The sequence below is a fragment of the Musa acuminata genome, chromosome BXJ2-10 (assembly GCF_036884655.1).
Source record: "Musa acuminata AAA Group cultivar baxijiao chromosome BXJ2-10, Cavendish_Baxijiao_AAA, whole genome shotgun sequence".
In the NCBI taxonomy this organism is placed as follows: Eukaryota; Viridiplantae; Streptophyta; class Magnoliopsida; order Zingiberales; family Musaceae; genus Musa; species Musa acuminata.
Genome location: NC_088347.1, coordinates 34,990,491 through 35,016,163, shown reverse-complemented (window position 1 = coordinate 35,016,163; position 25,673 = coordinate 34,990,491). Strand labels below are relative to the sequence as shown.

At 39.9% G+C, this 25,673-nt stretch overlaps 2 protein-coding genes and 1 long non-coding RNA gene across 8 annotated transcripts; 1 reads left to right on the top strand and 2 right to left on the bottom strand.

Annotated features, from left to right (window-relative positions):
- Nucleotides 1–13,095: 13,095 nt before the first annotated feature.
- On the bottom strand, nucleotides 13,096–18,408 carry LOC103969362 (superoxide dismutase [Fe] 2, chloroplastic). 3 transcript variants are annotated; one of them, XM_065130101.1, is made up of 10 exons: nucleotides 18,250–18,408; nucleotides 18,103–18,142; nucleotides 16,195–16,275; nucleotides 15,893–16,081; nucleotides 15,307–15,478; nucleotides 14,604–14,677; nucleotides 14,498–14,524; nucleotides 14,387–14,410; nucleotides 14,028–14,214; nucleotides 13,096–13,452 (listed from the first exon to the last, which is right to left on the bottom strand). In XM_065130101.1, exons 1-9 carry the CDS (start codon nucleotides 18,297–18,299, stop codon nucleotides 14,089–14,091), a joined length of 783 nt encoding a protein of 260 aa, XP_064986173.1. In that variant the 5' UTR covers nucleotides 18,300–18,408; the 3' UTR covers nucleotides 13,096–13,452; nucleotides 14,028–14,088. The 3 variants fall into 3 exon arrangements, with proteins under 3 accessions (XP_064986173.1, XP_064986174.1, XP_064986175.1); XM_065130102.1 differs by having other exon boundaries at nucleotides 13,335–13,473; XM_065130103.1 differs by having other exon boundaries at nucleotides 13,345–13,481.
- A 465-nt stretch (nucleotides 18,409–18,873) lies between these two features.
- LOC135624420 (uncharacterized) lies at nucleotides 18,874–19,892 on the top strand. Its single transcript, XR_010491681.1, has 2 exons — nucleotides 18,874–18,995; nucleotides 19,466–19,892. It is a non-coding gene; the product is annotated as an uncharacterized LOC135624420 (long non-coding RNA).
- A 1,273-nt stretch (nucleotides 19,893–21,165) lies between these two features.
- LOC135580893 (transcription factor NIGTH1-like) lies at nucleotides 21,166–25,673 on the bottom strand. Of its 4 annotated transcripts, XM_065130100.1 has the most exons (6): nucleotides 25,275–25,673; nucleotides 25,084–25,198; nucleotides 22,857–23,134; nucleotides 22,221–22,697; nucleotides 22,065–22,141; nucleotides 21,166–21,969 (listed from the first exon to the last, which is right to left on the bottom strand). In XM_065130100.1, exons 3-6 carry the CDS (start codon nucleotides 23,044–23,046, stop codon nucleotides 21,508–21,510), a joined length of 1,206 nt encoding a protein of 401 aa, XP_064986172.1. In that variant the 5' UTR covers nucleotides 23,047–23,134; nucleotides 25,084–25,198; nucleotides 25,275–25,673; the 3' UTR covers nucleotides 21,166–21,507. The 4 variants fall into 4 exon arrangements, with proteins under 4 accessions (XP_064986172.1, XP_064986171.1, XP_064986169.1 ...); XM_065130099.1 differs by having other exon boundaries at nucleotides 25,084–25,673; XM_065130097.1 differs by lacking the exons at nucleotides 25,084–25,198; nucleotides 25,275–25,673 and adding an exon at nucleotides 23,567–23,914.

Sequence of the window (25,673 nt, the reverse complement as noted above, 5' to 3'; positions counted from 1 at the left end):
GCACGCTTTGCTGGGATCGACAGACCATGGGTCCGTAAATACGTGGAACCAATGGGGTAGACTAACTTGAGAGACCGATAAAGCCAGAAAAGTGCATGAGGTACCTCACCCTTTATTCCTAGAACAAGGCGGCTGGCTGCATGCAAACAACCATCACCTCTGCAGAAACAAACAACAATATAACTCCACGCACAGATGTGCACGCAGTTATTCTTCACTGGTAGTGGACGGATCCCTCAGGGCAGAAGATCTATTGCGGTACGCAGGACGGCGGTGGCGACTGACAGAGCCAAAACCCCAGAGATGAGCGGGATGGCGGCTTTACGGACCCATGGTCTGTCGATCCCAAAAAAGCACGCACTGAGACAGATCCCAAGGGTGATGTCGAAGCAGTAAATAGTGAAGACAGCCAAGTGGTAGAGCTTGAACGCAAGCTCATGGCCGTGGTTACGGGCGGTAGGGCCACCCAAGGTAACCAAGCCTGCCGAAAGGCTCAGCTGTATCACCACCGGCACGACCTTCTCAAAGAAGCTTGCTGGGGGATCATCAGTAGGAGGAGGAGGTGCCAGCTGCGCTTCCGGATCGACTTGAGAAGCTGGTGTTGGTTCTCCAGTGTCGGAAAAGATAGCAGCCAAAGGGCTGGGCTGCAGCACCACCTGCACGACCTTTTCCATGAACCTTGCTGGGGGATCATCAGTAGGAGGAGGCAGCTGCGCTTCCGGATCGATGAGGCTGGGTCAGCACGACCGGAATCTCCTCTTTTTAGCCGACGAAACGTGTACCGCTATGGTCCATTTTGCTTGTGCCCCCAAACCCAACAAATTCCTATCCTGCTGGTTCACCGCTAACCCGTTCCACATTCCTGCCTTTTGACCCAGACATGTCTTCGCTGGTCCCACCTTCATCTCCGATTATAACGCAGGTAAACACAAGCGGGTAAAATTATTATTAGAAGCGATGGCGGATGGTGTTTTCTTGTTATATACTTAATTTCCCTAATATACCCTCGACCCTTTCAATTTTTTCATCTAATCACTGTACATAGATTGCCCCTTTCATGTCCATCCCGGTCTTTTTGTTCCGTTTGGCGGTCATCGGCGTGGAGACACCCGAAAGCGTGGCTCACAAACAAACAAGTAGACCAAGTAAACCCAAATGCTCGCATAAAACTTTTATGCGGCAGTCGAGGTTCGGAGACCAGAGACTCGAACGGAAGGGATGAGACCCTGGTGATGGCATCGACGGTTCGTTAATAATCCGTAGAAAATGTTTCGTGCGAACAAATGCGAAGGGAGTTTGTATGCGGTCGGAGATGTGTGCCTCAGGTGGTATCAAGACCGCCCGCTTCGTTCGCCAGGGAATAGTAAACGAAAAAGCTCTCCTTTTTGCTCCCATCTCTGGAGGAAGGCGAGCGTAGCCAATACCCCTACGACAAGGTCGGAGGAACGAAGGGGGACGCGGAGATCGGCGATTGAGATCGGGCTTCGGTGCCTTCATCGGTTACCGTTTGACGGAGAAGGTACCGACGGCCAATGGGATCCTTCGTCTCCCTACCTCCGTTTCGGTTGCTTCTTTCTCGCATTTGGATCTGATTTGTCGTTTTCAAGGTGCTTTTGGAGGACTGATCGCATAAGAACTGTTTGGGGGAAAAAGAGAGACATTTTTGGGGGTTTCTACGAGAATTCTTTATTTGGGGAATGGTGTTTTGTAATTTCGGCTGATCGAAGGGAATTGGTGCCGTTTGCGCCTTATCTTGACATCATAAATTCGACGACATTTAGCGTTCTTGGTTGTCTTAGCACTTGTTTGGCAATCTACAATTGAGAGTATGGTTGCACCCACGGCGGCCCCGGGCTTCTTCCAATATTTTCTACCGCCAAACATAGATCACGGCGAATTTTGATATACATCAATAAGATTCAAGCAAAAGTTGGACTACCCATCAGCCACCAAGATCGCATCTTTATTGCTTGGCATGGGTAATCCTTGATCTTCACCCCCATGGATCGTCTCATTGGCGCACGGTGATGTGCAAAGGTCAGGGAGATGGTAGTGAAAAGAAACAATGCGCATGTTGTAAGCTAACTCTACATTTCGAAGCATGAAACCATAAGAAAGTAGCCATCAATTCTTTCGAGACCCAAGAAAAAGTTTGGGACTCGACTTTTCTCAAATTTGTTGTGATTAGAAAGAAAAGATGAACGGGAAAGCAAGATCCAAACAACAAAGAATAGTAAAAAGAGAAATTCTTCCAAGCACCCGGAAAAAAGTTGGGGATAAAAATGATCGCTAGACTTTTTCTTGAATTCGCTATGATTAGTAAGAAAATACGAACAGAAAATAAAAAGAAGAGGGGAGCTCCGAGGCGCTCGAGAGGAGGAAGAGGAGGAGGGGGAAGCGACATGTGGGTTGACCGTAATTTGATCGTCGCTGTATGGCAATTAAAAACGAATTAGTGGAAGCTTTTTGTGTGTTTAAGCTTGTTTTTGGGCTCGTCATCAAAGTATTGATGAACCTACCTGAACAATCAATCTATCAGGCTGCATGCATGCATGCCTTTATCAGGAAGATGCGAGAACAGTGGATGCAGGTGAAGTCGAAGCACACGTGGAAACAAACATTCCAAGAATTTATTTAGAATGCAAAGCCGACATTCCAAGTTCTTACCAAACTAACATAGATTGAACCGTACAACTCTATGTTTTTGTGGAACCATTGGGGTAGACTGACTTGAGAGACCGATGAAGTCAGAAAAGTGCATGAGGTACCTCACCCTTTCTTCGTGGGACAAGGCAGCTGGCTGCATGCTAACAACCATCACCTCTGCAGAAACAAACAACAATATAACTATACTCACAGATGTGCATGCAGTTATTCTTCACTAGTAGTGGACGGATCCCTCATGGCAGAAGTTCTATTACGGTACCCAGGACGGCGGTGGCGACTGACAGAGCCAAAACCCCAGAGATGAGCGGGATGGCGGCTTGACGGACCCATGGTCTGTCGATCCCAGCAAAGCGTGCAATGAGACAGATCACAAGGACGATGTCGAAGCCGTAAATAGTGACGACAACCAAGTGGTAGAGCTTGAACGCAAGCTCATGGCCGTGGTTACGAGTGGTAGGGCCACCCGCAAACACGGCCATGAGCTGCAGCACCACCGGCAGGACCTTCTCCAAGAGGCTTGCTGGGGGATCATCAGTAGGAGGAGGAGGTGGTGGCAGCTGCGCTTCCGGATCGACTTGAGAAGCTGGTGTTGGTTCTCCAGTGTCGGAAAAGATAGCAGCCAAAAGGCTCGGCTGCAGTACCACCTGCACGACCTTTTCCAAGAAGCTTGCTGGGGGATCATCAGTAGGAGGAGGAGGTGGTGGCAGCTGCGCTTCCGGATCGACTTGAGAAGCTGGTGTTGGTTCTCCAGTGTCGGAAAAGATAGCAGCCAAAAGGCTCGGCTGCAGTACCACCTGCACGACCTTTTCCAAGAACCTTGCTGGGGGATCATCAGTAGGAGGAGGCAGCTGCGCTTTCGGATCGACTTGAGAAGCTGATGTTGGTTCTCCAGCGTCGGAAACGATAGCTGCGGAATGAGGTGGAGGAGGAGGCAGCTGATTGACATGAGAAGCTGCTACGCAACTCGCCATTATTTGTGATAAGAAAGAGAGAGAAGGAATCAAAATATATATATATAGAGAGAGTATCAGCCACCCTCGATCCGAGCCAATCTTATCCTTCGACTTATCAATCTTATTTGGTCCAAACTATTGACAAAAATGTGTAAACTGAATTTAATACTAATATACTTATCACGTTCTATTGGGTTTCTCTTCCACACGACTGACAGACGCTACTTCAAAACAGAGATTTGCCAGGAGACGGTCAAAGGCAAAGCTGCCGGACGTCAACGGCGAAATCAAGAATATGAGCCTGCCTACAGAAGTTGGTAACAATCCGTGGCATCGCTTCGTTCGTTCGGTGCCAAGGGGGACTTATTTTACTCTAATAAATATACTGTATATTTGACTAGCTGCATTGCTTCGTACACATTAATAATGCGCCTAATTGAATTGATCTCAAACCTAAATAATTTTTTTTTATATTTTTAAGAATTTAATTTCAACTAAGATATTCTCTCAAATAAGTTTGCTTAAATTGTTTTTATTTCTTAATTACTTATTATTGTTTTTAATTAATTGAATGAATATATATATATATATATATATATATATATATATATATTCATATTATTATTACTTCTTGGATGCATATGCATATGTATGTTTTTATTGTTTGATATGTACTTTTGATATATATTTTATAATAATATTATTATTATAATATTTTATATAAATATTTTAATTTATTTTTTAAAAATTGAAAGAAAATATATTATGCTTATAGAACCATGACCAGTTTAAGACTTATGTTGTGTCTATCCAAAAATAAATAAAATTATATTATGTTATAATCTCAGTTCAATTTTAAATTGAAGTAGATCGGCATAGAAAATAGGAAATGCATGATTTTATGATAAATTTAAGATAATTTTATATAGAAATACCTCTGGAAAATGATAATGTTATATTTCTTAAAGTTTAATTTTATATTTCTTAAAGTTTCTTAAAGTCCAATTTTATGCTTCTTAAAGTCTAATTTTATAGGAATATCTCCCCGTCCCCCGTCCCCCGTCCCCCGTCCCCCGCCCCCCGCCCCCTGGTAAAGAAATGAGCCAGGACAGAAAAGTGAGTCCCAGGAAAGTCAAAAAAAAAGTTGTTCTTAGAGAAGAAGGATAAACTATTAGGAGGAAAAGAAATGGTCGGAGAAGCAGCCGATGGACGTCAGAAGGAATCAAAACTATATAAAGAGAGAACCCCCGGTGCCAATTGCCTAAAATACTCTGATTTTGGTTTGATTTGACTAAAATACTCTGATGACCAGATTGGATAAGTCAATGGGGATTAATCGTGATGTCACATAAGCTTTCTTCGGCGTGCCCCAAAAGGAAAGCTGGCGTCAGGACAATAACCAAATCACGAATATGCACATTTTGAACGCAGAAGTCGCTAACAATCTCACGGCATTGTATCATTCCTACTTGTGTGGTATGCTAAGGGTGACTTGTTTACTCTAATAAATATACTGTATATTGATTAGTTTTATTGTTTCAAAACTCACGCGCCTTATTGATTTGTTCTCAATTATTTTTATATTTTTAAAATTTTAATTTCAGCTAAGATGTTTCCTCAAATGAAGCCTTGTATTTATGCTTTAAATCTTTTTTTATCTTTTGATTATTGTTTTTTTAATAATTAAATAAATTATACATATGTTCATATTAATTTGATATTACTTATTACATGCATATGTATGTCGTTTGGCATGTACTTTTGATATATTTTTATTTTTTACCTGAATATTCTTATTATACTCTAATATTTATAGAATACTTTGCTCCATTTTCAGAAATTAAAAGGAAAATATGTTATGCTTATAGAGTCATACTGAGTTTATGATTTATGTTATATTCATCCAAAAATAAATGAAATTATATTATGTTATGATCTCACTTTATCATCTATGATTTGAAATTCATGATTCAATTTCAAGTGTCGATATATTGACATAGGAAATAAAAAATATAGGATTTTATGATTAATTTTATGATGAATTTATGATAATTTTATATAAAAATTAATTTTTTTCTAATATATTATGTGAATTAATGTTATAATTTTTTACTATTTTAATATAATTATATATAAAAAAAATTTAATATATTTTTAATATATTTTATAAATGAGTGTAACTTTAGTGTAATGATTTTTTAGATAAACGGTGACTAAGAGGAGAGAGAGAGAGAGAAATTGTGGAATGATTAAAAAAAAAAAAAAGACAAAAGAGGGGAAGCGACATATGGGTTGACCGTAATTTGATCGTCGCTGTATGGCAATTAAAAACGAATTAGTGGAAGCTTTTTGTGTGTTTAAGCTTGTTTTTGGGCTCGTCATCAAAGTACTGAATCTACCTGAACAATCTATCATCTATCAGGCTGCATGCATGCATGCATGCCTTTATCAGGAAGATGGGAAAACAGTGGACGCAGGTGAAGTCGAAGCTCACGTGGAAACAAACATTCCAAGAATTTATTTAGGATGCAAAGCCGACATTCCAAGTTCCGACCAAACTAACATGGATTGAACCGTACAACTCTATGTGTTTGTGGAACGGGTAGACTGACTTGAGAGACCGATGAAGCCAGAACAAGGCGGCAGGCGGCTGTCTGGATACTCACAACCATCACCTCTGCAGAAACAAACAACAATATAACTCTACTCACAGATGTGCACGCAGTTATTCTTCACCGGTAGTGGACGGATCCCTCAGGGCAGAAGATCTATCACGGTACGCAGGACGGCGGTGGCGACTGACAGAGCCAAAACTCCAGAGATGAGCGGGATGGCGGCTTTACGGACCCATGGTCTGTCGATCCCAGCAAAGCGTGCAATGAGACAGATCACAAGGACGATGTCGAAGCCGTAAGTAGTGTCGACAGCCAAGTGGTAGAGCTTGAACGCAAGCTCATGGCCCTGGTTACGGGTGGTAGGGCCACCCGTAAACACGACCATGAGCTGCAACACTACCGGCAGGACCTTCTCTAAGAGGCTTGCTGGGGGATCATCAGTAGGAGGAGGAGGAGGTGGCAGCTGCGCTTCCGGATCGACTTGAGAAGCTGGTGTTGGTTCTCCAATGTCGGAAAAGATAGCAGCCAAAAGGCTCAGCTGCAGCACCACCGGCACGAGCTTCTCCAAGAAGCTTGCTGGGGGATCATCCGTAGGAGGAGGCAGCTGCGCTTCCGGATCGACTTGAGAAGCTGATGTTGGTTCTCCAGCGTCGGAAACGATAGCTGCGGAATGAGGTGGAGGAGGAGGCAGCTGATCGGCCTGAGAAGCTGCGTCACAACTCGCCATTGTTTGTGGTAAGAAAGAGAGAGAAGGAATCAAAATATAGAGCGAGAGAGAGAGAGAGAGAGAGACAACTTTCCTCAGAAAGTGACGTGTCAAGACTTCAAAGCACGCATTGCCCACCAACGGAGCCCCCTCATTCTCAAGACTTCAAAGCACCCGTCGCCCACCAATGGAGCCCCCTCCTTTCACACCCCTTTTGAAAGTGACGTGAAAACCGAAGAACCCCATCGGGAATAATAAAAAAAATAAATTTTATATATAAATAAATAATAGTATGTCATAACATATAGCGAAATTAAATAAAATTCATATTCTAATAAAACACCAAAATATACCTAAAAAATCTTTTTAATGTGAACGGTAAAAACCACGAGGCAAACTAGAGATAATCTCAATGCTCAATATCTCAATCTCTTATCTAAAATTCTAGCAATAATCATAAGTGAATAACTGAGATACAAGGATCACATCACTATGCTCAATATCTAAATCCTCCTTAATTTTTCCCAATTAATCACAGTAAGAAATCTACTATATATTTGATCTAACCTAAGATAAGAACATCGTTGGATGATTGAGAACAGTCTCTTTGTGTTGTCCTTATTTTCTTTCCTTTCTTTCTTCTTGGATTTCTATCTTTTTCTTCTCCTTTTTGTTGTTGTAAGAATCACACCTGCTGCCCTACCCTAGTTGCTGCCTTATTTATGTCTATTTTCGCATCTAAAACGCAGCCACCACATCCCCTAATAAGAATTAGGGTTAGGTTAAGAGAGGATGTGAGCTATGGGCTGTTCAAGGCCACTATGGGCTGAATGTGGACTGTCAGCCCAACAACCTCTCCTTTCAACCCATAAGGGAGGCTGTCTCATGACTCCTCAATGTGAAGCCATACTAACCAGTTGTCGGCATATCTCCTGTCTTTCTTTTGGTAAGGTCTTTATTCCGATTGGTAGTATACCAAATCATAAGTATGGTTCTTCTGAAGAGTATCCATCTTTCAACTATTTCCTGATAACTCTCTGGTTCACCTGCATCAATAAGCATCATATACTCATATGTAGAGTATCTTCTAGAAGGTTGACATTGTCTAGAAGATCTTCTCAACTAAAGTTCTGTTGGAACTTGCTCTCCAACTTCTTCTTGCTCAACATGTCCGGCAGGTAGATCAACATCAGCTTTACACCATCTTCCTACACATCTCCCCATCACCCTAATATATTGGAGGAGTAACTAGGTCACAATCTGCTAATCCTTCAGCAGAAGTTTTGGCTGGTGCGTTCTTCTTCAAATCCTCAAAAGTTTGCTCCTTAAAGAATACTACATCTCTGCTTACTTCTGAACACCTTCTGTTTTTCTAGATCTCAAAGCTTGTAACCAAACTGATCATGTGAGTAACTAAGAAAAATACATTCTTTGGTCTTATCATCCAGCTTGGACCTCTCATTGTCTGGAACATGTGCAAATGCACGACAACCAAACACTCTCAAATGCCAGTAAGAAATATCTTTCCCTGATCATACATGCTCTGCAACATCACCATCTAGAGCTGTATATGGTGACAAGTTAATCACATCAACTGTAGTCCTCAAAGCCTCATCCCAAAACCTTTTGGGTAGCTTGGCCTGTGAATGCATACGTATGATCTTTTCCATGATGGTGTGATTCATCCTCTCTGTAATTACATTATGCTGAGGTGTAATAGGAACTGTCATCTCATGTTGAATCTCATATGACTAGCAATAATCATTAAATAATCCTATATACTCACCACCATTATCTGATCTTATACATTTCAATTGCCTTTCTGTCTCCCTTTCAACTCTAGCATGAAACTCTTTGAAGAAATTAATCACCTGCTCTTTGGTCTTCAAAGCATAGGCCCAAACTTTTTTGAAAAAATCATCTACAAAAGTGACAAAATAAAGTGTACCACTTATACCAAGAACATCAACAGATCCACCATGAGTTTTTGTCCTCAAAGGACCACATACATCTGTATAAACACGATTTAAGACATGCATTTTTCTAGACATAGTAGGACTAGCAAATGAAACTCTATGTTATTTACCAGCCAAACAATCAATACAAGAGTTCAAATGTGTACCTATGAGGTTTGGCAATACCTCTCTCTTGGAAAGAACTTGCAGCCCCTTCTCGCTCATATGTCTCAGTCGCCTATGCCACAACTCCATGCTGAGGTCTTTCTCTATAGCATTTAACTGCTCACCATAAGCTTTAGCCTATAACCTGTACAAAGTATGACATTTCTTTCCACTAGCCACAATAAGAGAACCCTTACTTAGCTTTCATTATCCTCTGTGAAATCTGCTATCATAGTCTTCATCATCTAGCCTTCCAACTGAAATTAAATTCAGCCTCAAGTCAACCACATGCCTCACATCCTTAAGCACCAACTTACAACCAAGGTTAGTTTTTAAATGGATATCACCCATGCCAATGATGTCTGCTGTGTCATAATTGCCCATCTTGACAATACCAAAATTTCCAGACTTGTATATAGTAAAAAACTCCATCCGTGATATAGCACGATAAGAAGCATCTATATCAATCACTCACTCAAGATCCTGATACACACAAGAAAAAATATCATCAGAATGAGACAAAATCAAATAATCACCACCCTGCACTATAGCTGTGATATTATCTTTTGACTCTGTAGACTTCACTTCTTTTCTCTTTTTATTGTTCTTTTTAGGTTGTTTACATTGGTTCTTATAATGTTCTTTCTCACCACAGTTATAGCAAACAATATCTTTTTTTGATCTTGACTTGCTTCTACCCATGCATGAACTACTTATAGACTTTGACATTCCTTTGTTCTTTGAGATAAGTGCCTGTGAATCATTATGAGATGTTGCTAAATTATTTCTTCTCAACTCCTCATTCAACAAACTGCTTGTTACTTGACTCATGGTGATAACACCAAATGACGCAGAATTACTGAGGGAAACCACTAGTATCTCCCAACTTTTTGGTAATGAACTAAGAAGTAACAATGCCTGCAACTCATCATCAAGAGATATTTTCATATATGATAACTGGTTAGTAATACTCTGTATTTCATTCAAATGCTCAGCAATAGAAGCACCCTCTCTATATCTTAGGTTCATAAGTTTTCTGATAAAAAAACTTTGTTACCAGCTGTTTTTCTTTCATAGAGACCTTCTAACTTTTTCCAAAGAGAATATGCGAAATTTCAGTAGAAACATGGTGAAAGACACTATTATCAAGTTACTATCTAACCTCTTCCACTCATCATCTGTCATAGTTGTGGGTTTTACACTATCCCTCTGCAAAGGTTCATACAAATATTTACAATACAAGAGATCTTTCATTCTTGATTTCTATATCATCCAATTGTTTCCATTCAAACTAATCATGCGAGAAACATTACTGGCCTTTATGTTCAAATACAAAAATTAAATCACCACAATCCTGCTCTAATACCAGTTGATAAAAATATAAAGAGAAATAACTTTTGTATATGAACAAATACTAATAGGCCATAACATGCAATGGAATTAAATGAAACCACAATCCAATAGAACACTAAGATATACGTGGAAAACCACTTCAATGTAAAGGTTAAAAACCATGGGACAAACTAGAGATAATCCACTATGAGAATAATGAATATACAAATCTCAATCTCTTGCCCAAAACTCTAGCAATAATCATAAGAGAATAACTGGGATATAAGGATCACGTCATTGTGCTCAATATCTAAATCCTCCATAATTCTCTCTAATTAATTATATAGATTTGATCTAACCTGAGATGAGAACATTACTGAATGATTGAGAATAGTCTCTCTGCGTTATCCTTAATTTTTTCTTTCTTTTTTCTTGGATTTTTATCTTTTTCTCCTCCTTTTTACTGTCACAAGGATGACACCTACTGTGTTCGTTGTTACCCTATTTATGTTTATTTTCATATCTAAAATGTAATCATCATACCCCGTTAATAAAAATTAAGATTAGATTAAAAAAAAAAATGGACTGTGAACTGTTCAAGGTTGAATGTGGGCTGTCAGCCCAACATCTGAAAGTGACATCAAAACTTCACCGAAGTTCCTCCTTCAGAAAGTGACGTCAAGACCACCAAAAAAACCCCGTCGCCCCAGCACAAGGTTGAATGGTCAATCTTGTTTACTCTAATAAATATACTTGACTAGTTTTATTGTTTCAAAACTCACGTGCCTTATTGATTTGTTCTCAAAACTACAGAATTTTTTTTTTTATTTTTATATTTTTAAAAATTTAATTTCAAATAAGATGTTTTCTCAAATAAGTCTTATATTGATGTTTTAAATCTTTTTATCATTTGATTACTGATTTTTATTATAATTAAATAAATTATACATATGTTCATATTAATTTGATATTACTTATTACATGCATATGTATGTTGTTTGACATGTACTTTTAATATATTTTTATTTTTTTTATCAGAATATTCTTATTATACTCTAACATTTATAATATACTTTGATCCTTTTTCAGAAATTGAAAGAAAATATGTTACCCTTATAGAGTGGTTCCGAGTTTATAGGTGAAATTATATTATGTAATGATTCAATTTTACTATTATGATTTGAAATTCATAATTCAATTTGAAGTGTAAGTAGGTCGACATAGGAAATAAAAAATATAAGATTTTATGATTAGTTTTATGATGAATTTATATAAAGTTTAATATTTTTTAATATATTAGGTGAATAAATATTATAACTTTTTTTAATAATTTAAAATTATTTTATATAAAAATTAATATATTTTTAATATGTTTTATAATTGAGTGTAACTTAAATGTAATGATTTTTTAGATAAACTGTGACGAGGAGGAGAGCAAGAGAGCAATGGTGGATGGATAAACACAAAAAAAAAAAAAAGATAAAAGAGGAGGGAGAGGGAGAGTGCGATGAAGTGGGGGAGGAGGAGGATGAGACGACGGAGGTGAAGCTGAAATGAATGAAGATTATTCATCAAGATTATCTCACTCTAATTTGAAGATTATTCATTCACCTAATCAAGATTCACCTAGTCTGATACACTTGTTGATGCATTTGGGCTTGGGAAGATTAGTCAGCAAGGATTAGTATTCAGCCCGAACTTTTCCACAAGGGCATGTGAGATAGAGGCAGACCGAACAGCTTCCGTAGAGGCTTTAATAAATCATTTGCAGATAGGTGAAAAAAATACCTTGCCACTATTCGTGACGAGTGCCTTTCGTTCTTGATCACTCGCACCATTATGTGTTCATAGGAAACAGCACGAGTGCTCGGCTCCTTGGCGATGGATTTGGGTCGTTACTAAGATGCAGCTCCCGATAGAACATTATCCTTAATCACGATTCTTTTATCTTTTTTTTTTTTGTGAACATTGAGAAAAAAAAAATTTTAGAAAAGGAAAAGCCATAGATCTTTATTCACTAAAGGAAACTACACTCCACTTTCAGACCCTCAGATGGGGAAGAATGGGGATTGGTGGTTGTGTTCTTCTCCATGTAATATATTTCTCGACTTGTAAGCCTTCCTCTTCAACCTGTAGGTTGCAAATCTGTTTATGAACAGATAAAAGAAGTCGACACTTACTCTTCATAATTAATTTAGTGTTTGTTTTTACAAATAATACGCATACAATCGATTGTATGAATCTTTGTTTCTTTATTGTGCTTTATAATAAAAATGAGAGTTAAATAAAGAAAACTATGGATCAATTCAATCAACCTGAACAATAATACCTGCATACCCAACTGCTTTAAAATGTCAATATGACACAGCGATTGACTGAAGAGAAGCCTCTCTCTGTCTCTCTTAAAGATTTTATTATCGAATTATGGAAACGAATACTCTCCATCATGTTATTACTTCTGCATTTCAGCTCTGTACACAAAGAAATTACCTCTGATTCAAAAAGACAAGCATTAGAAAAAGTATAGAATAGACATTCTTCAATCTGTCCTGAGCGATCAACTTTCTGTTTCTTTTTCTTACAATTCACAAAATATATAAACATTAATTCTGTGTTTATGATGCACCAAATTGTGCCACCATGCATTAGGGAACTTGCCGACTCATTTCCAAGCCTCGATGATATCGGTGAAGAAGTAAAACTTAAAGCAAGAGTTTGCCGTTGCAGAGGAGAACATTTATCGAGCAAGAATACAAACAAAAAATACAGTAGTTTGAACTGTATCAAATTAGATATATAGCCAAACCTCTAGTGAGTTCCCATTTACCTCTATCTGGTAAGCACCAGAAAACAAACACCTGTGCCCTAGCCCAGCAAGCAACCCAGCAATCAGGATTCCGAAAGAGCAATGCTACATTGGAGAGAGATGCCACCGAACATAGTTTTAATCTCTTAAACAATTTTGGGTGGCTGCGGTTCAACCTCGTGCGCTAGTTTCATGCTTCCATCTAATATTTTCTCTGCTCAAGCTATAATCAGAGCACTCCGCACAAAGAAACCTGAGATGCAGAATACTGGACCTGTAAAACTTACAGATAGCAAGGTCATATCAACACATTTGGTGTATCGGTTGTAAAGCAACAAGTTCAAATGCTTATTGGGCATCATTACTCTGATTGTTTGGAATATGGTGCAATCACTACTTCAGGAATCGTGTCACTGTTTAAGTTTCTAAATGACGACTTTTACCTTGACTAGTAAAACACTGTACATGATCAATAGACAAGCTCACTTCTGACCTTCGAAGTGGTCTCATTCTAGTTACAAATGTTTGTTGAGCTGTTTTGAACATGGTCAGGTGGTTTGCAACGATTGCGTTTGTAGAATAAATTCTTTGTGATTCAGACCACAAGACCAAGTACCTTATCAGTAGAGATAAGATATCATGGAATTTCTATGAAATGTACTTAAGATTAAACCCCACTGACATGTTTATAACATTAGTTTTTCAGTATCAAAGCTTCTGATGACTTCTGCTAGGTGAACACCAGAGGAATACTGTTTATACTTTCTGATTCATGTTAACTATAGGAACACCAAATAAAGGACTGAGAACATAGGTATTTCACATTACCTTTAGAATGCACTCAGTCAAATATCCAAAAGATGTCTCCATAAGATATAACTTTCGCTTCTCATGCAACTGGAATCTTTGGCTCTCCAAGATTTACAAAAGCCTCAGCACGAACCATACGTGCTGTGGCTGAATGCCAGGAGATAAGATGGTCCATGAAGTTATTAACATATTTGCTCACGTCATCCTGCTCAAAGAAATTATTCAGAAATAAAAGATTGTTGTAAAAGAAGTTAGATTAAACTAATTTGATCTTTCTGCAACTTTCCATATGCAATGATACTAAAAATTACTTTTCAGACAAGATAAGAAATGTCTTGGATTCAATGATCACTGTTAGCAGAAAATATCTAGAATACCTTGTAGTCCAAGTAATATGCATGCTGCCATAATTCAAAAGCAAAGGAGGAAGATCATTAGTCTTGCAGCATCATGTTTAATGAGATGATATATGTATTCAGCTTACTTACCTCCCACATGTCCAGGCTGATGATTGGCTGTGAAGAAACCAGGAATAATGTCATTAAAACATCAAAATATGTCACAGGAACTGAAGTACGTTGAAGCTTAACATACAATATCACCCCAAACAAGTGGACAAAGTGCATTTGATGTTCTAACTATCGAAAGTCTTCTTTCATTGGTTTTCACTGCAAACAAGAGAAATTCAATCAACATGTCGTTCAAGCCATAACAGATGAAATATGATTCTCATTTACATAAAAGAAAAAAAATTCCACCCAGCCAATCCAAATTGAATGATAGATTTACAGCGACAAACTTCTACTGAGAGCACTTCGAATTTATGAAAATGGTCTTTTTTCTGTCATCTGTTCTAAGGATGCTACAGCATAGAGACTGTGCCAAATGAGAACCCTAAACTTACTCCCTCTAACACTTCCCCACCTCACCTACATTATAATGTGAAGAGACAACACAGTGGACCAGAAGCTCCGGTGCTTCTCATTAATCATCATTGATAGTTAAGTAGCAACAAGAGGGACAAAGGAGGGATACAATCAATCAGGTTATTAAGTATTGTTTATCCCAAAAGAACTGTTAAGGATGATACTAGTGGAACTTCTATTGAGAATCATTATTTTTCCTTAATGGCTGCCCAATTTTATGTTTTAAGCATCTTTTCAAAAGAAAAGAATTGATGCGAACAACAAATAAGCTTTCACATGAAAACTAGCAACTAAAAAGGATCCTGCACAAAACTGAGATGAATGTATTAATGTAATGAAGAAAACTTATGGTCCAAACAATTTTAACTCACAGACAAGCCACACCCAGCCAGATCCGAAAAGCATCATAGCTGAATGTACAAATTCATCTCGGAAGTTAGAGAATGAACCAAAGTCCTTTTCAATCTGGTCAAGCACACCTCCCCATGGCAACCTTCCACCATTAGGTTGCATTGATTCCCAGAAGAAATCATGGTTCCAAACCTGTACATTATCACATACAAGATTATGATTGAAGTATTTGTGAACTATGCTCGATTTTCAGAATATATTCAATTTGGTAAAACCAAAGTGATTCATCTAGATGTTGAGTTGGTTCCAGTCATGATTCCATACATGCAAATTTTCAAATTTAATGTTACTATCAGACCGTCTATGGGAAACAGATATGATTTAGAACTGATGTAACCCGATAAAAGGTATGAATACAAAGAGTACTAGTTGGAACAGCTAAAAACCACTTTATCAACTATGAGCAGCAATAAATATGACCATGACCAAATACTCAAGAAAATGTATAGAGGAGGTCATTTGAAGACGACAACTTAATGAAATGAAATAGAAAATATTTGTTGATATTTCATAAGAATCTAAAATTTAAAACATGGAAATAATTACCTCGGCAGCATTATTATATTCTGGTAATGGGTTGCCATTGTTGAATGTGGTTTTAATAAGCTCCTCCATTGTGCAACCATACAATGGGCTGTTAGCAAGCTGCTTATTCAAGCTATCTGAATAACCTCGATGAATATTGCCCCAGTGCAGTTCCAGCGTCCTCCTGCTCATGTATGGTTCCAATGCATCCTACGATGTAAGCAAGGCAGGTTAACTTTAGAAATAAAAATCTAAATACTGAGTTACAGTACATGTTCCAAGAAGTCAGATTAATAAGCAACCAACACCATAGTCCCACTTACTAGTTTATACGGAGGGTTTGTTAGGCCATAGTATGCCAGAACCTTTGTAACGTTTCGGAACTGATATATCTGTTTCTTATGCTGCAACAATCAAGAAAAGGTCATGCAACGTGCCAAAACATGGAAGCTCACGGAAAATAGCATCTACTAAAAAGATTTTGCAGCAATTTTCATTTTTTTCCCAAGATAAATATACTTATTTGAATATGATCAGTGTCAGTTTAAAACAACAGGAGTTAATCTAACAAACATATCAAGACTTCTTGTAGCAGGCTCATTGGTTTAACATCTGCATTAAGATTAACGCTTTCATTTCTAATGTTTCATTTGAAGGAAATGTCCTGAGAAGGCTGAGATTTCTTTTTTCCCAGATGAATCGGCTAAAAATTTGGAATGTGATAATTGATCTTGGTTTCACCATTTTTTACAGTTTTTGAAGTCTAGGTCTCCATCAATCAATCAAGATTCCATGAATCTTGATCATCTTAAATACCTATAGATTTCAATGTCATATTTGTGAGAGTTACATCTTGGTACAGCTTGTGGTGAATCACCAGTCATGCTGAGATACCAGGATCAAGATAATGAGATTACTGACCAGACAAGAAAGGTCACATGGAAGAGAAATACCCTAAAATTCCAATATAACTCTCATGTCAAAAATCCGAATACACTAAGCTCCTGCAGAATAAATTTGAAGTCCTGCATTTAATGAACTAAGTATTTCAAGTCAGCAGTTAGAAGAAGAGAAACGCTACAGGATGCAGGAGCACCAAAATATTCATAAGGTTGGAGCTTTCAAGACATCCTTGGCAGCGCCTTGCACTAGCGTCATGGCATCCTACTATCCAAATAACCATTTAAAATACACTGGCAGTGCTGCGAAGTAATTATGTTTCTAAATTATTTTTCTTTTTTCTTTTGTGCTTATAACAGTATCTGACGACTCATATCAAGATAAATAGGTTTCTGACTGGTTAATCCTTTCATGATCCGTAGCCTATCCACAATTCTATCATTTGTTTGATTGTCTCTTTAAGTGAATTTAAAACTGACAGGTGTTGTCAAAAATTAATTTATGTCTATACTTCCTTATCATGCCATTCAAAAGACTAGTTTCTCCAAACATTAGAAACCAAATTACTCCTTTCATGATCCAATAAACTATCTACACTTCTATCATTTGTTCAATTGCATGCCTAAGTAAATCTAGAGCCGAAAGATGTTGTCAAAATATTTTCATGTCCATGCTTCTTCATCCAGTCATTCGGAAGACAAGTTTCGTCAAACCTAAGAAACCAAATGATAGGAAGAACACATGGGCTCAGTGTCTTTACAAAGCTAGTAAACCAGTAACTGCAAGTCTCCAGGAAAAAATGTGCTGTGAGGCTAACACAAAATAGAAAGAAATTGCCGAGTCATGTACTGAATCCTGCTTCCTATAATCCCAGAAAACTCAACAATAAGAAAGGTAACTCCTTGCCGTTCTTTGAGTTTGTAGACCCTAAAAGAGACGAAAGAAGACAAGGCAAAAACCCTTACTAAAATGAGTTTTCTGCAAACACCCGAACAAAGGTAATGTGTACCTAACAGAGACAAGACTCATACTACAGAAACACCGAGATATAGCTAATAAGATATCAGGAAAGCTACACGACTCACCAGGATTAGAATTGTCAATGGGCCCTAATACCCCAAGTTTAATCCACTGGCTAAATTTATCCCACATACATTCCAAATAATAATAATAATAATAATAATAATAATAACAGAAATTTAGAACAAACAAGTTCTAAGGGAGTTCGATAAAACTGGAAATTAGACCATAACATGAAGGTGGCAGAAGCTATGAGCGCATTTACAACATAATAGGGTCTAGGAAGAAAGATTCGGGTGCAGGTCTCTTACCTTGGTGGCCTTGGTGCTGAAAGATAGCCTTCCTGCTTCACTGCCGAGAGAACAAACACGACAAGGAGCGGAGTTAGCTGAACACATTTAGATAACAGAACGAGGGCAAGCAAAGCAACACACGGAGAAAGAGAAGGAGCGACCCACAAAGGATGCACGACGGAGGACGCATAGGCGAGGGGGAGCGCCATGGCCATGGGAAAGATGGGGAGGAGAGCTGCGGGCACCGGAGATGGGCGTAGGACGACGGCGGATGGGGCGGAGATTGGGAGGGGACAGTGGAAGCGGAGTGTTTTATGATTTGGGATTGTTTTTTGCATCTGAGTCCCTATGCGATTGAAATATTCAATTGAACCCTCATATTGTTTACAATGTAACGGAAAGCCACCGACTTAATCCTTTCTCTTCTCATTGCAATTTGCAACCTAATCCTCTAATTATTTGTAAAAGAGTGGAAGTGCAATTAGAAATGAGGGAGTGTAAAGATCCTTTCTCTTCTCATAAAGTTAACTCGACACTCCTCACACGTATTTTCCGAGACCTTTCCATGAAATAATTTCTAAATAAGGGTTTTTGTGAAAAAAAATCCAACTGTATCTGCTCTCGATGAGCGCCACGTCATTCTATCGGCACTTAATTAGTCGTCGATTAAACTGGGATTGTGAAGGAACACTCTTTCCATTTAAGCACCTAAACATTCTTATATTTAAATATGAAGGCGTTTTCATACATATACCCTTCAAGGCAGAGATATATGCGAACCAAAGTAGAAAATAAGCTCATTCGCGTGACTTTGCCCCCTTTTCTGTCGTACGCCTTCCCAAATTCCCCCGCCGAAAGGAGCCCGCCCCCTGCCGCGGCCACCGCTCCGGCCGGATCTCCGCTGCGTCCAGGTTCCTATCCCCCTCGATCTATGTATCTGTATCTCAACCCTTCGGTCTCCAAAATCACCAGTCGATTCGGTTTTCGTGCTTGCACCGACCCTTTCTGTCTCGATTCCACTCTTCAGTGTTCTTGAATCCGAACAGCGAATATATCTTCTGTCAATAGCTTGAGCAGTCCAAAGAAGCTGGAAATTTTCTTTTCTTAGAGTTGCTCGATCTTTATCAGGCCCGCATCGAGTCCTGAAACGAGCTCGAGTTATCGGGAGCAGTCAGAAAAATTATTGTTTTTGTTTATTAGATTAGCATAGGGGGATGATAATGATATCACATTCGGAAGCTCTATAAAGGAGGTCTGCATATATCGTAGTGCTTTTGGTTCTTGATTTGGCTGCTTACACTACTGCCGAATGTGAAATGGAGTTACTCTTAGCTTGTAGGAAAACCACAGTATTTAACATTGGAAATGTTGTTCTTTGCAGAAAATTACAGGAACGATGCAGTTCTTCACAGTCGGCATCTCCCAATATATATAGCCTCATGGATTTCAACGGCGTTATAGATCCTGCATTATACTACCTTCGTGATGGTTGACTCAGTGCTGAAGTAGAACTCTGGTTGCTATGTGTTCGAAGCTGGTGTGAAGTAGATGAGATACAGTACTCTCCTGATGTGTGGAACCTTTTGTGGAAGAGCATTGTGTCTGATCTTTGGTTATGCTTCATCGGACACTAACTGTGTTACTCGAGTAGGTTCTGTAAGTGAATCGGTTGGTTATTGAGGGCTAGTGATTATGGTTGTATTATTAAGGAAGTTCGATTGCTGCTGCATTTGTTTTATGTTTATGCATGTATTTTTTTCAACTAAATTTTCTGTTCTATTTTTTGTTGTCTAATGCTTGTTTGTTCATTTTAGGTCGTTATATCAAAATTTTATTTTTTTTAATTAATTTTTTTAATCTTTATAAGTCTTCTATAACTCTTTCGATTATCGAGTAACTCTCTCTGTACAGTTTCATCTTTTGTCTGGGGTCTTACTTGTCTTGAGTACCATCAAGTCATAGCTCGAACTCGGCTATCCCAATATTTGTACATTACGTTTTCTTCGTAGCTCGTTTGTTCTTGTAATGTCTTTCGCACAAAGTGTTAGTCATTTTTTTTAATGTCAATCTCGAATGCTCGCTCAATTAACCGACTCAATTCATTACGTTTTTACGCTTGTTTTCCTCAAGCAGTCATATATGCTGGTTGTCCTCTATGCAGTCTCGTTAGGTCTCTCACGTTTGAATTGAATAACCGAATCCATTCAAATGCTTAATAAAAAGCTCAAAATCTTAAATCGGATGAAGTGAAAAAGGAATTAACAACTAGTCTGAGCAATCCAAGCAAAGTCACTCTCTAGTTCATTTAGCAAGTGCAGGATGATTTCTATCAAATTGCATCTTTGGGTTTTGGTGCATGCGAATTTACTGTCAAAGACCATTTTGACCCTTGCTCTCGAAGATCTGACAGTCTCATCATACGATCGATACTTTGGAGGACATGGTATGTAGCTTTTCTTCTCTTATCCTATTGCAGTTCAGATTGCAGTCGGGTTTGGGTTATCCCTTCCAATTCCAGATGAAGATGATAGATACATTTTGTTCTCTGTGCTTTTGATGAGTTGTGCTATAATTTGTTGGTGACAAATTCATTTCATTGAAACATGCCGTTTTGTAGATATCAAGTTTAGCACAGATGTTTGCTTGTTAGAACGATGTACATTGCTTATAATCTTACATGTGGATGGTTTTGGAGCTCAGCTCTTTGCTATATTATTCATATTTTCGCTTCTTCATTGCTTCTTCAACAATAAAAGCTAATGAACTCCTAGTGATCACTTTGAGAGATGTGTGAATGTGCTCTGCTGAAAGTGTTGACCTTGTGGTGTTTGAGAATATATGATTAGTGTGCCACTGTCAAGAAATGGATTCACAAGAAATGTCCACACATGTTTATTTCATTGCAAGTAGCAGCATTTCAATGCATAGAAGCATACTTTACTTATTTTACTTTTCTTTATTAAAAGCTTGATGACGTTAATTATGATCAAAAGCCAAAGGGTCGAATCTGCAAAGCTAAACTAAAGAACTTGATAGATTCATGCATTGTTGTTCATTGCCATAGTCAAAGGACCAATGGGAAGAGAGAGAGAGAGTCATTAATCATATTGATGTGGCCATGCCAGATTATGAGTGGAACACCAAGGTCGACGTTGGTGCAATTGACCCAACCCGAGCCGAGTCCAAGTTGGATTTGATTCGAATCCAGATTACACCTATTTGTACTGACTCGCCATGGTGTGGTTAGTTGCTGATATAGAAGCAGAAGACGAGATAAAACAAGTACATGTTTCGTATCACAACGTACCGCTGCAGCGTAGAATCAAATCAATCATCAGCTCTCGTCCTTATCGCAAGCTCCAAAACAGACGACATCAACCCCCTCCCCCCCTCTCTCTCTCTCGCTGCTTCAGGTCTCCGCTGTCAGATCTTGAGGACCACGTCGCCGCCGTTGTCGTCCTCGGCCTTCACCATCAGAGGCACCAACGCCTTCTCCTCCGACGCCGGCGCCTCCTCCTCCTCCTCTTCCTCTTCGTCCCTCTTCCGCACTTCTTCTTCCTCCTCCTCGATGCTCTCCGACCTCTCCCCGCCGCTCCTCACCTCGGGCTCCGGCGAATCAGCCGTCCTCCCCCTACTGGCGGCGGGAGTGGAGGCGCCGAGTCCGAGGGGAGGGTAGTGCAGGTGGTGGTAGTGGTGGTGCGGCACCGGCGAGTAGAACTCCCGGGGCACGGGGGCCGCGTGAGCGCCGTACATGGCCGGGCCTGCCGACGTGGCGTACTCTGGAGGGACCCAGATGCCCCCCAGCACCACCAGCTGCGGCGGCGCCCCCGCGCCCGCCGCCGCATGCGGCGCCGGGATCGGCCTCCTCGTATGGAGTCGGTATTTCTAACCCACGGGGAAGAAAAATAAGCCCACTTCACAGCCAGCAAAATGAGGACGAAGCGGAGGAGATGGTAACCGAAACGGAGTTACAATCTCACCTGCAGGTGGCTCTTCACCTCATCATTGGTCAATCCATCAACCTTCATCAGCTCTCTAATCTGCTTTGGAGTCGCAACTACAGCAAAAGAACAGCAATTAAACCTATAATTCTTAGAATAAAGAGAACTGTATATAAATATACACACATATACTACCTTGAGAGCCTCCTAACATCTGAAGAGCATTGACGAAGCGGCGGTGCAAGTCCGGCGACCAGCATCTCCTGGCCTTCCTATGCGTCGGTGGCGCCGCCGCCGCCGCCGCCTGGCTATCAGCTGTGTTTTCATGTCCATTGGCGCCACTATGTCTTCCGGTGTTAACAATTTCATTCTCCAACTCCGCACACTTCTTCTCCTCCACCACCTTCTCCGCAGAGGTAGCGTGGGCTACTCTGCTCTTCTCCCTCGAGAAGGGAAGGAACGCACCACCGCTCCTTTGCTTGGTGGTGTCCAGCGCGAGCTTCGGAATCACGTCGGCCTCCTTCGGCGGCGGCGCCGCCTGCTGCTTGGCTGCGTCGTCAGGCGGACTCCATAGCTGAGCCGAGACCATCCAGTTGGCCTTGTCGGACCCATCAACATTCATGTATTTAAGCGGCACGCGTTCTTGCAACTGCTGCTTATAAATCTCAATGGCTGTCGGAAGACAACAATTACAAAGGAACAGTGGTTGCACCATGCTGTATCAATATCACATGGTGCAGCGCAGTGCAGTGCAGTGCCTGCAGTGCAGTGTGAAGCAAGAACTGATGCCTTTCTTCTAGTGCTCAAGACTTCATGGGATGGAATGCTTACCGTTGTTGAGAAGCTGCATGCAGAGAGGCAGCTCGCGCTTAAAGACTTCGATCTTATGCCGTTCTTCTTCGAGGCGAGCGAGGAACTCCTGGATCTTCTGGTTCTGCTCAGGTTGCGCTCCTGCCGCCTTTGCGACCGCCGTGTAGTCGTCGAGCTTGTAGTCTAGGCTGAGCTCGGGCGGTGAACCCATGGCGGGTGCCACTGCTACTAAGTACTGCAAGCTCTCCCTGCGTTGATCTGTGAGTCGGGAGGATATGAGAGGAGTAGAGATGTGTTGCCTGCACAAGAGGAATTAAACTGAGTCTTGAGGGGGAGAATAAAGTGAGATTTGAGGGGAGGAAAAGAAAAGGCAGGAGATAAAGCATGGTAACTTCTCGCAGAGAAAAGGCAAAGGTTCAAGAGAAGGGAATCGAGGCGGCCAGGAGATCATGTGCTAAGGCCCTGGTTTTGGTGCCTTTGGACTCCTTGTACCAACTCAAATCCAACTGCAACAAAAGGATTCTTCTTCCTCTTTACCATCCCTTCCTGTTCCTTGTTCCTTGTCCTCTTTGGTGGGCAAATTCAAGCACCAAGAAATATATACAGCCAAGTAATGATTTTTTTTTTTTTTGGGTTCTTCCTTCCCACAACATACCCCGTTTCAATTGGTACATGCTACGGGCTAAGATGTACAAACAACTAAATAAACAGCAGATAAGAAAGATGCTCACAGATGTCGAAGTAGTATTTGAGAGGAGCCTGATACTGAAGATGAATAATCTAAGCTGCAGAAGCATATACTGCACATATATAATATAAACAAGATATGCAAGGATTCTCAATGTAGCAACCAAGGAAAGGAAGGTATTCAAAGGCATACACTGGCTGTAACCATCCACACTCACAAAGAATTCAGTGCCAAAGACAGGATATCTAATGCATGCTCAGGGGAATATTACTGTCACAGGGCTACCATAAGCAAGGAATATCTTAATGGTGTCCACCAGACACAAGTCCATGCAATATGCTTTAAAGGACTAAACCCAACCCTCCTTGGCCTCAAAGCATGCAAAAGTAGGAGGGGGTGAGAGGTGGGAATCTTCCATCCTGCTACTGCTGCTAGCTTTAGAGGAAGTGGGAAGGAAGGTCAGCAGATTCCTCTATGCATTGGAGAAGGGGAGTCCTTGGAGTTGGGGAGTGCAGTAATTGGGAGGCTGGTTCCTTTCTACAGCAGCCTTCAAGTACAAGACTCCAACCCTTGCCTTTAGTGTAGATTCTTTCATCTCTCTCTCTCTCTAAACGTGTCCTTTGCCTCACTATCTCTCAGCTTTTGAGGGGATTATTCTCATGACACCTGTATATACCTTTTGTCTACTTGAGGAGAGAATATTCTCTCTGGGCCATAGAGATGGGATTGTGTTTAGCTCTTTATAATCATCTACAGACAAGGATGATTCTTTCCCTTTGGAAAGCAAAGGAGAAGAGGGAAAAAGAGTGGCCCTGGCATTGTGTGGAATCATACAGATGCTTCCTAGCTAACCTTCTCGATATTATTAAGATCTTCCAAGTAAATTCTGCATATTTATCCTGAATAATATGCAAACCACCCTTGGATTTTTCTTGAGAAAAGGGAATCCAAGCACATGTACAGTTCTTTACCATTTGGAATTTCACCAAATCTGATCAATATAAACAGTCCCAAATTAATTTAGTAAGTCTCATGGCTCAGCTGACAAAAAATGGCAGGCAGACCAAGCAACTTAAATTTCACTCTATGATGACTTCTAAAAAGTTCCTCCACATACGATGGAAAATTGATTTGAAAATCGGAAATGATTGGACTCAATCAGATTAATCTCAGGTGGTGAAAAAAAGTTATGAGGTCTGCATTATAAATTTTGAGATCAAGTAATTTGCTTATAGGATTCAGGAGCTTTCATACCAGGAGTAGGAGAATTAGCATCAGATCCATACACCAACATACAAGTGAGAAGAAAAAAAGAAGAAGATAGACATCTGTCATGGGGATCCAGGTTAAGAAGATGAATTAACCTATCAGGCTTGCAGCCAAGTTGGAATATTATCTCACACATTTAGCTTAAATGATCAAAGTCACCCTTATTGGTTCTTGAAGGGACCAAACAGAAGAGAAAATTTTGTTCCATATTCTTGTTTATCTTGTGGTTTTCATCATTAAGCAACGTAATAGCGAATCAAAGTGGATTCCAATGCAAAAAAGTTTAAGAACCTGTTAAGAGTCTAGTTTTTTGATGCATTGTCAACTTCAGACCTGGAATCAAGTTCTTCAAGATCATTTGAGCTGCCTTTTTCACAAATGGTATGCACGGTAATGAATTCAGAACCTGCATGAGCTTTTGGAGGTTTTTGATTCTTAGGGAATGAAAAAAGAAAAAACTTTGGTCAAGCATGGCTTCTCACCTTGTTGCCAGGTAAGAGTTCAAGAAATTCCTCGGGAACTTTTGTCATGATAACCCTTACTTTAAAGATTCTGGTGCACTCTTTGGCTTGCAAATAAGACAGCTCCATTGAATTCTTGAACAGGAAGGTCCTTTATCAAGATGCATCTCCCATAAAACGAAGAGGAGACTCTGACAGCAACAATGGCCTGGTCAGTGAAGGGTTCAGAAGGCATCTTTTAGCCTTTTCCTTCAAAGTTCATGGAGCAGGAACCCTGGTAAGATGTTGAACTGTCCAAGGCCAATCATTTCATCCATCACAAAGCTATCAATGGTAGATCATATTCCTTGTGTCCTCTTACTTGGTTAGAACTTGCAAAAGGAACTTAAAAAGTTTTTCTTCAGTGAATTTGAGAACAAA

What these genes read in the sequence shown, in the direction of transcription:
- LOC103969362 (XM_065130101.1), bottom strand. Translation starts at nt 18,299, where the DNA reads ATGGCCATGGCGCTCCCCCTCGCCTATGCGTCCTCCGTCGTGCATCCT. An exon ending in TCAGCACCAAGGCCACCAAG is followed by an intron (nt 16,276 to 18,102) that starts GTAAGAGACCTG and finishes TGATTGTTGCAG; the next exon opens with CATAAGAAACAGATATATCA. An exon ending in AATATAATAATGCTGCCGAG is followed by an intron (nt 15,479 to 15,892) that starts GTAATTATTTCC and finishes GATAATGTACAG; the next exon opens with GTTTGGAACCATGATTTCTT.
- LOC135580893 (XM_065130097.1), bottom strand. Translation starts at nt 23,643, where the DNA reads ATGTGCAGTATATGCTTCTGCAGCTTAGATTATTCATCTTCAGTATCA. An exon ending in CATGCAGCTTCTCAACAACG is followed by an intron (nt 22,698 to 22,856) that starts GTAAGCATTCCA and finishes GTCTTCCGACAG; the next exon opens with CCATTGAGATTTATAAGCAG. An exon ending in GATGTTAGGAGGCTCTCAAG is followed by an intron (nt 22,142 to 22,220) that starts GTAGTATATGTG and finishes CTTTTGCTGTAG; the next exon opens with TTGCGACTCCAAAGCAGATT.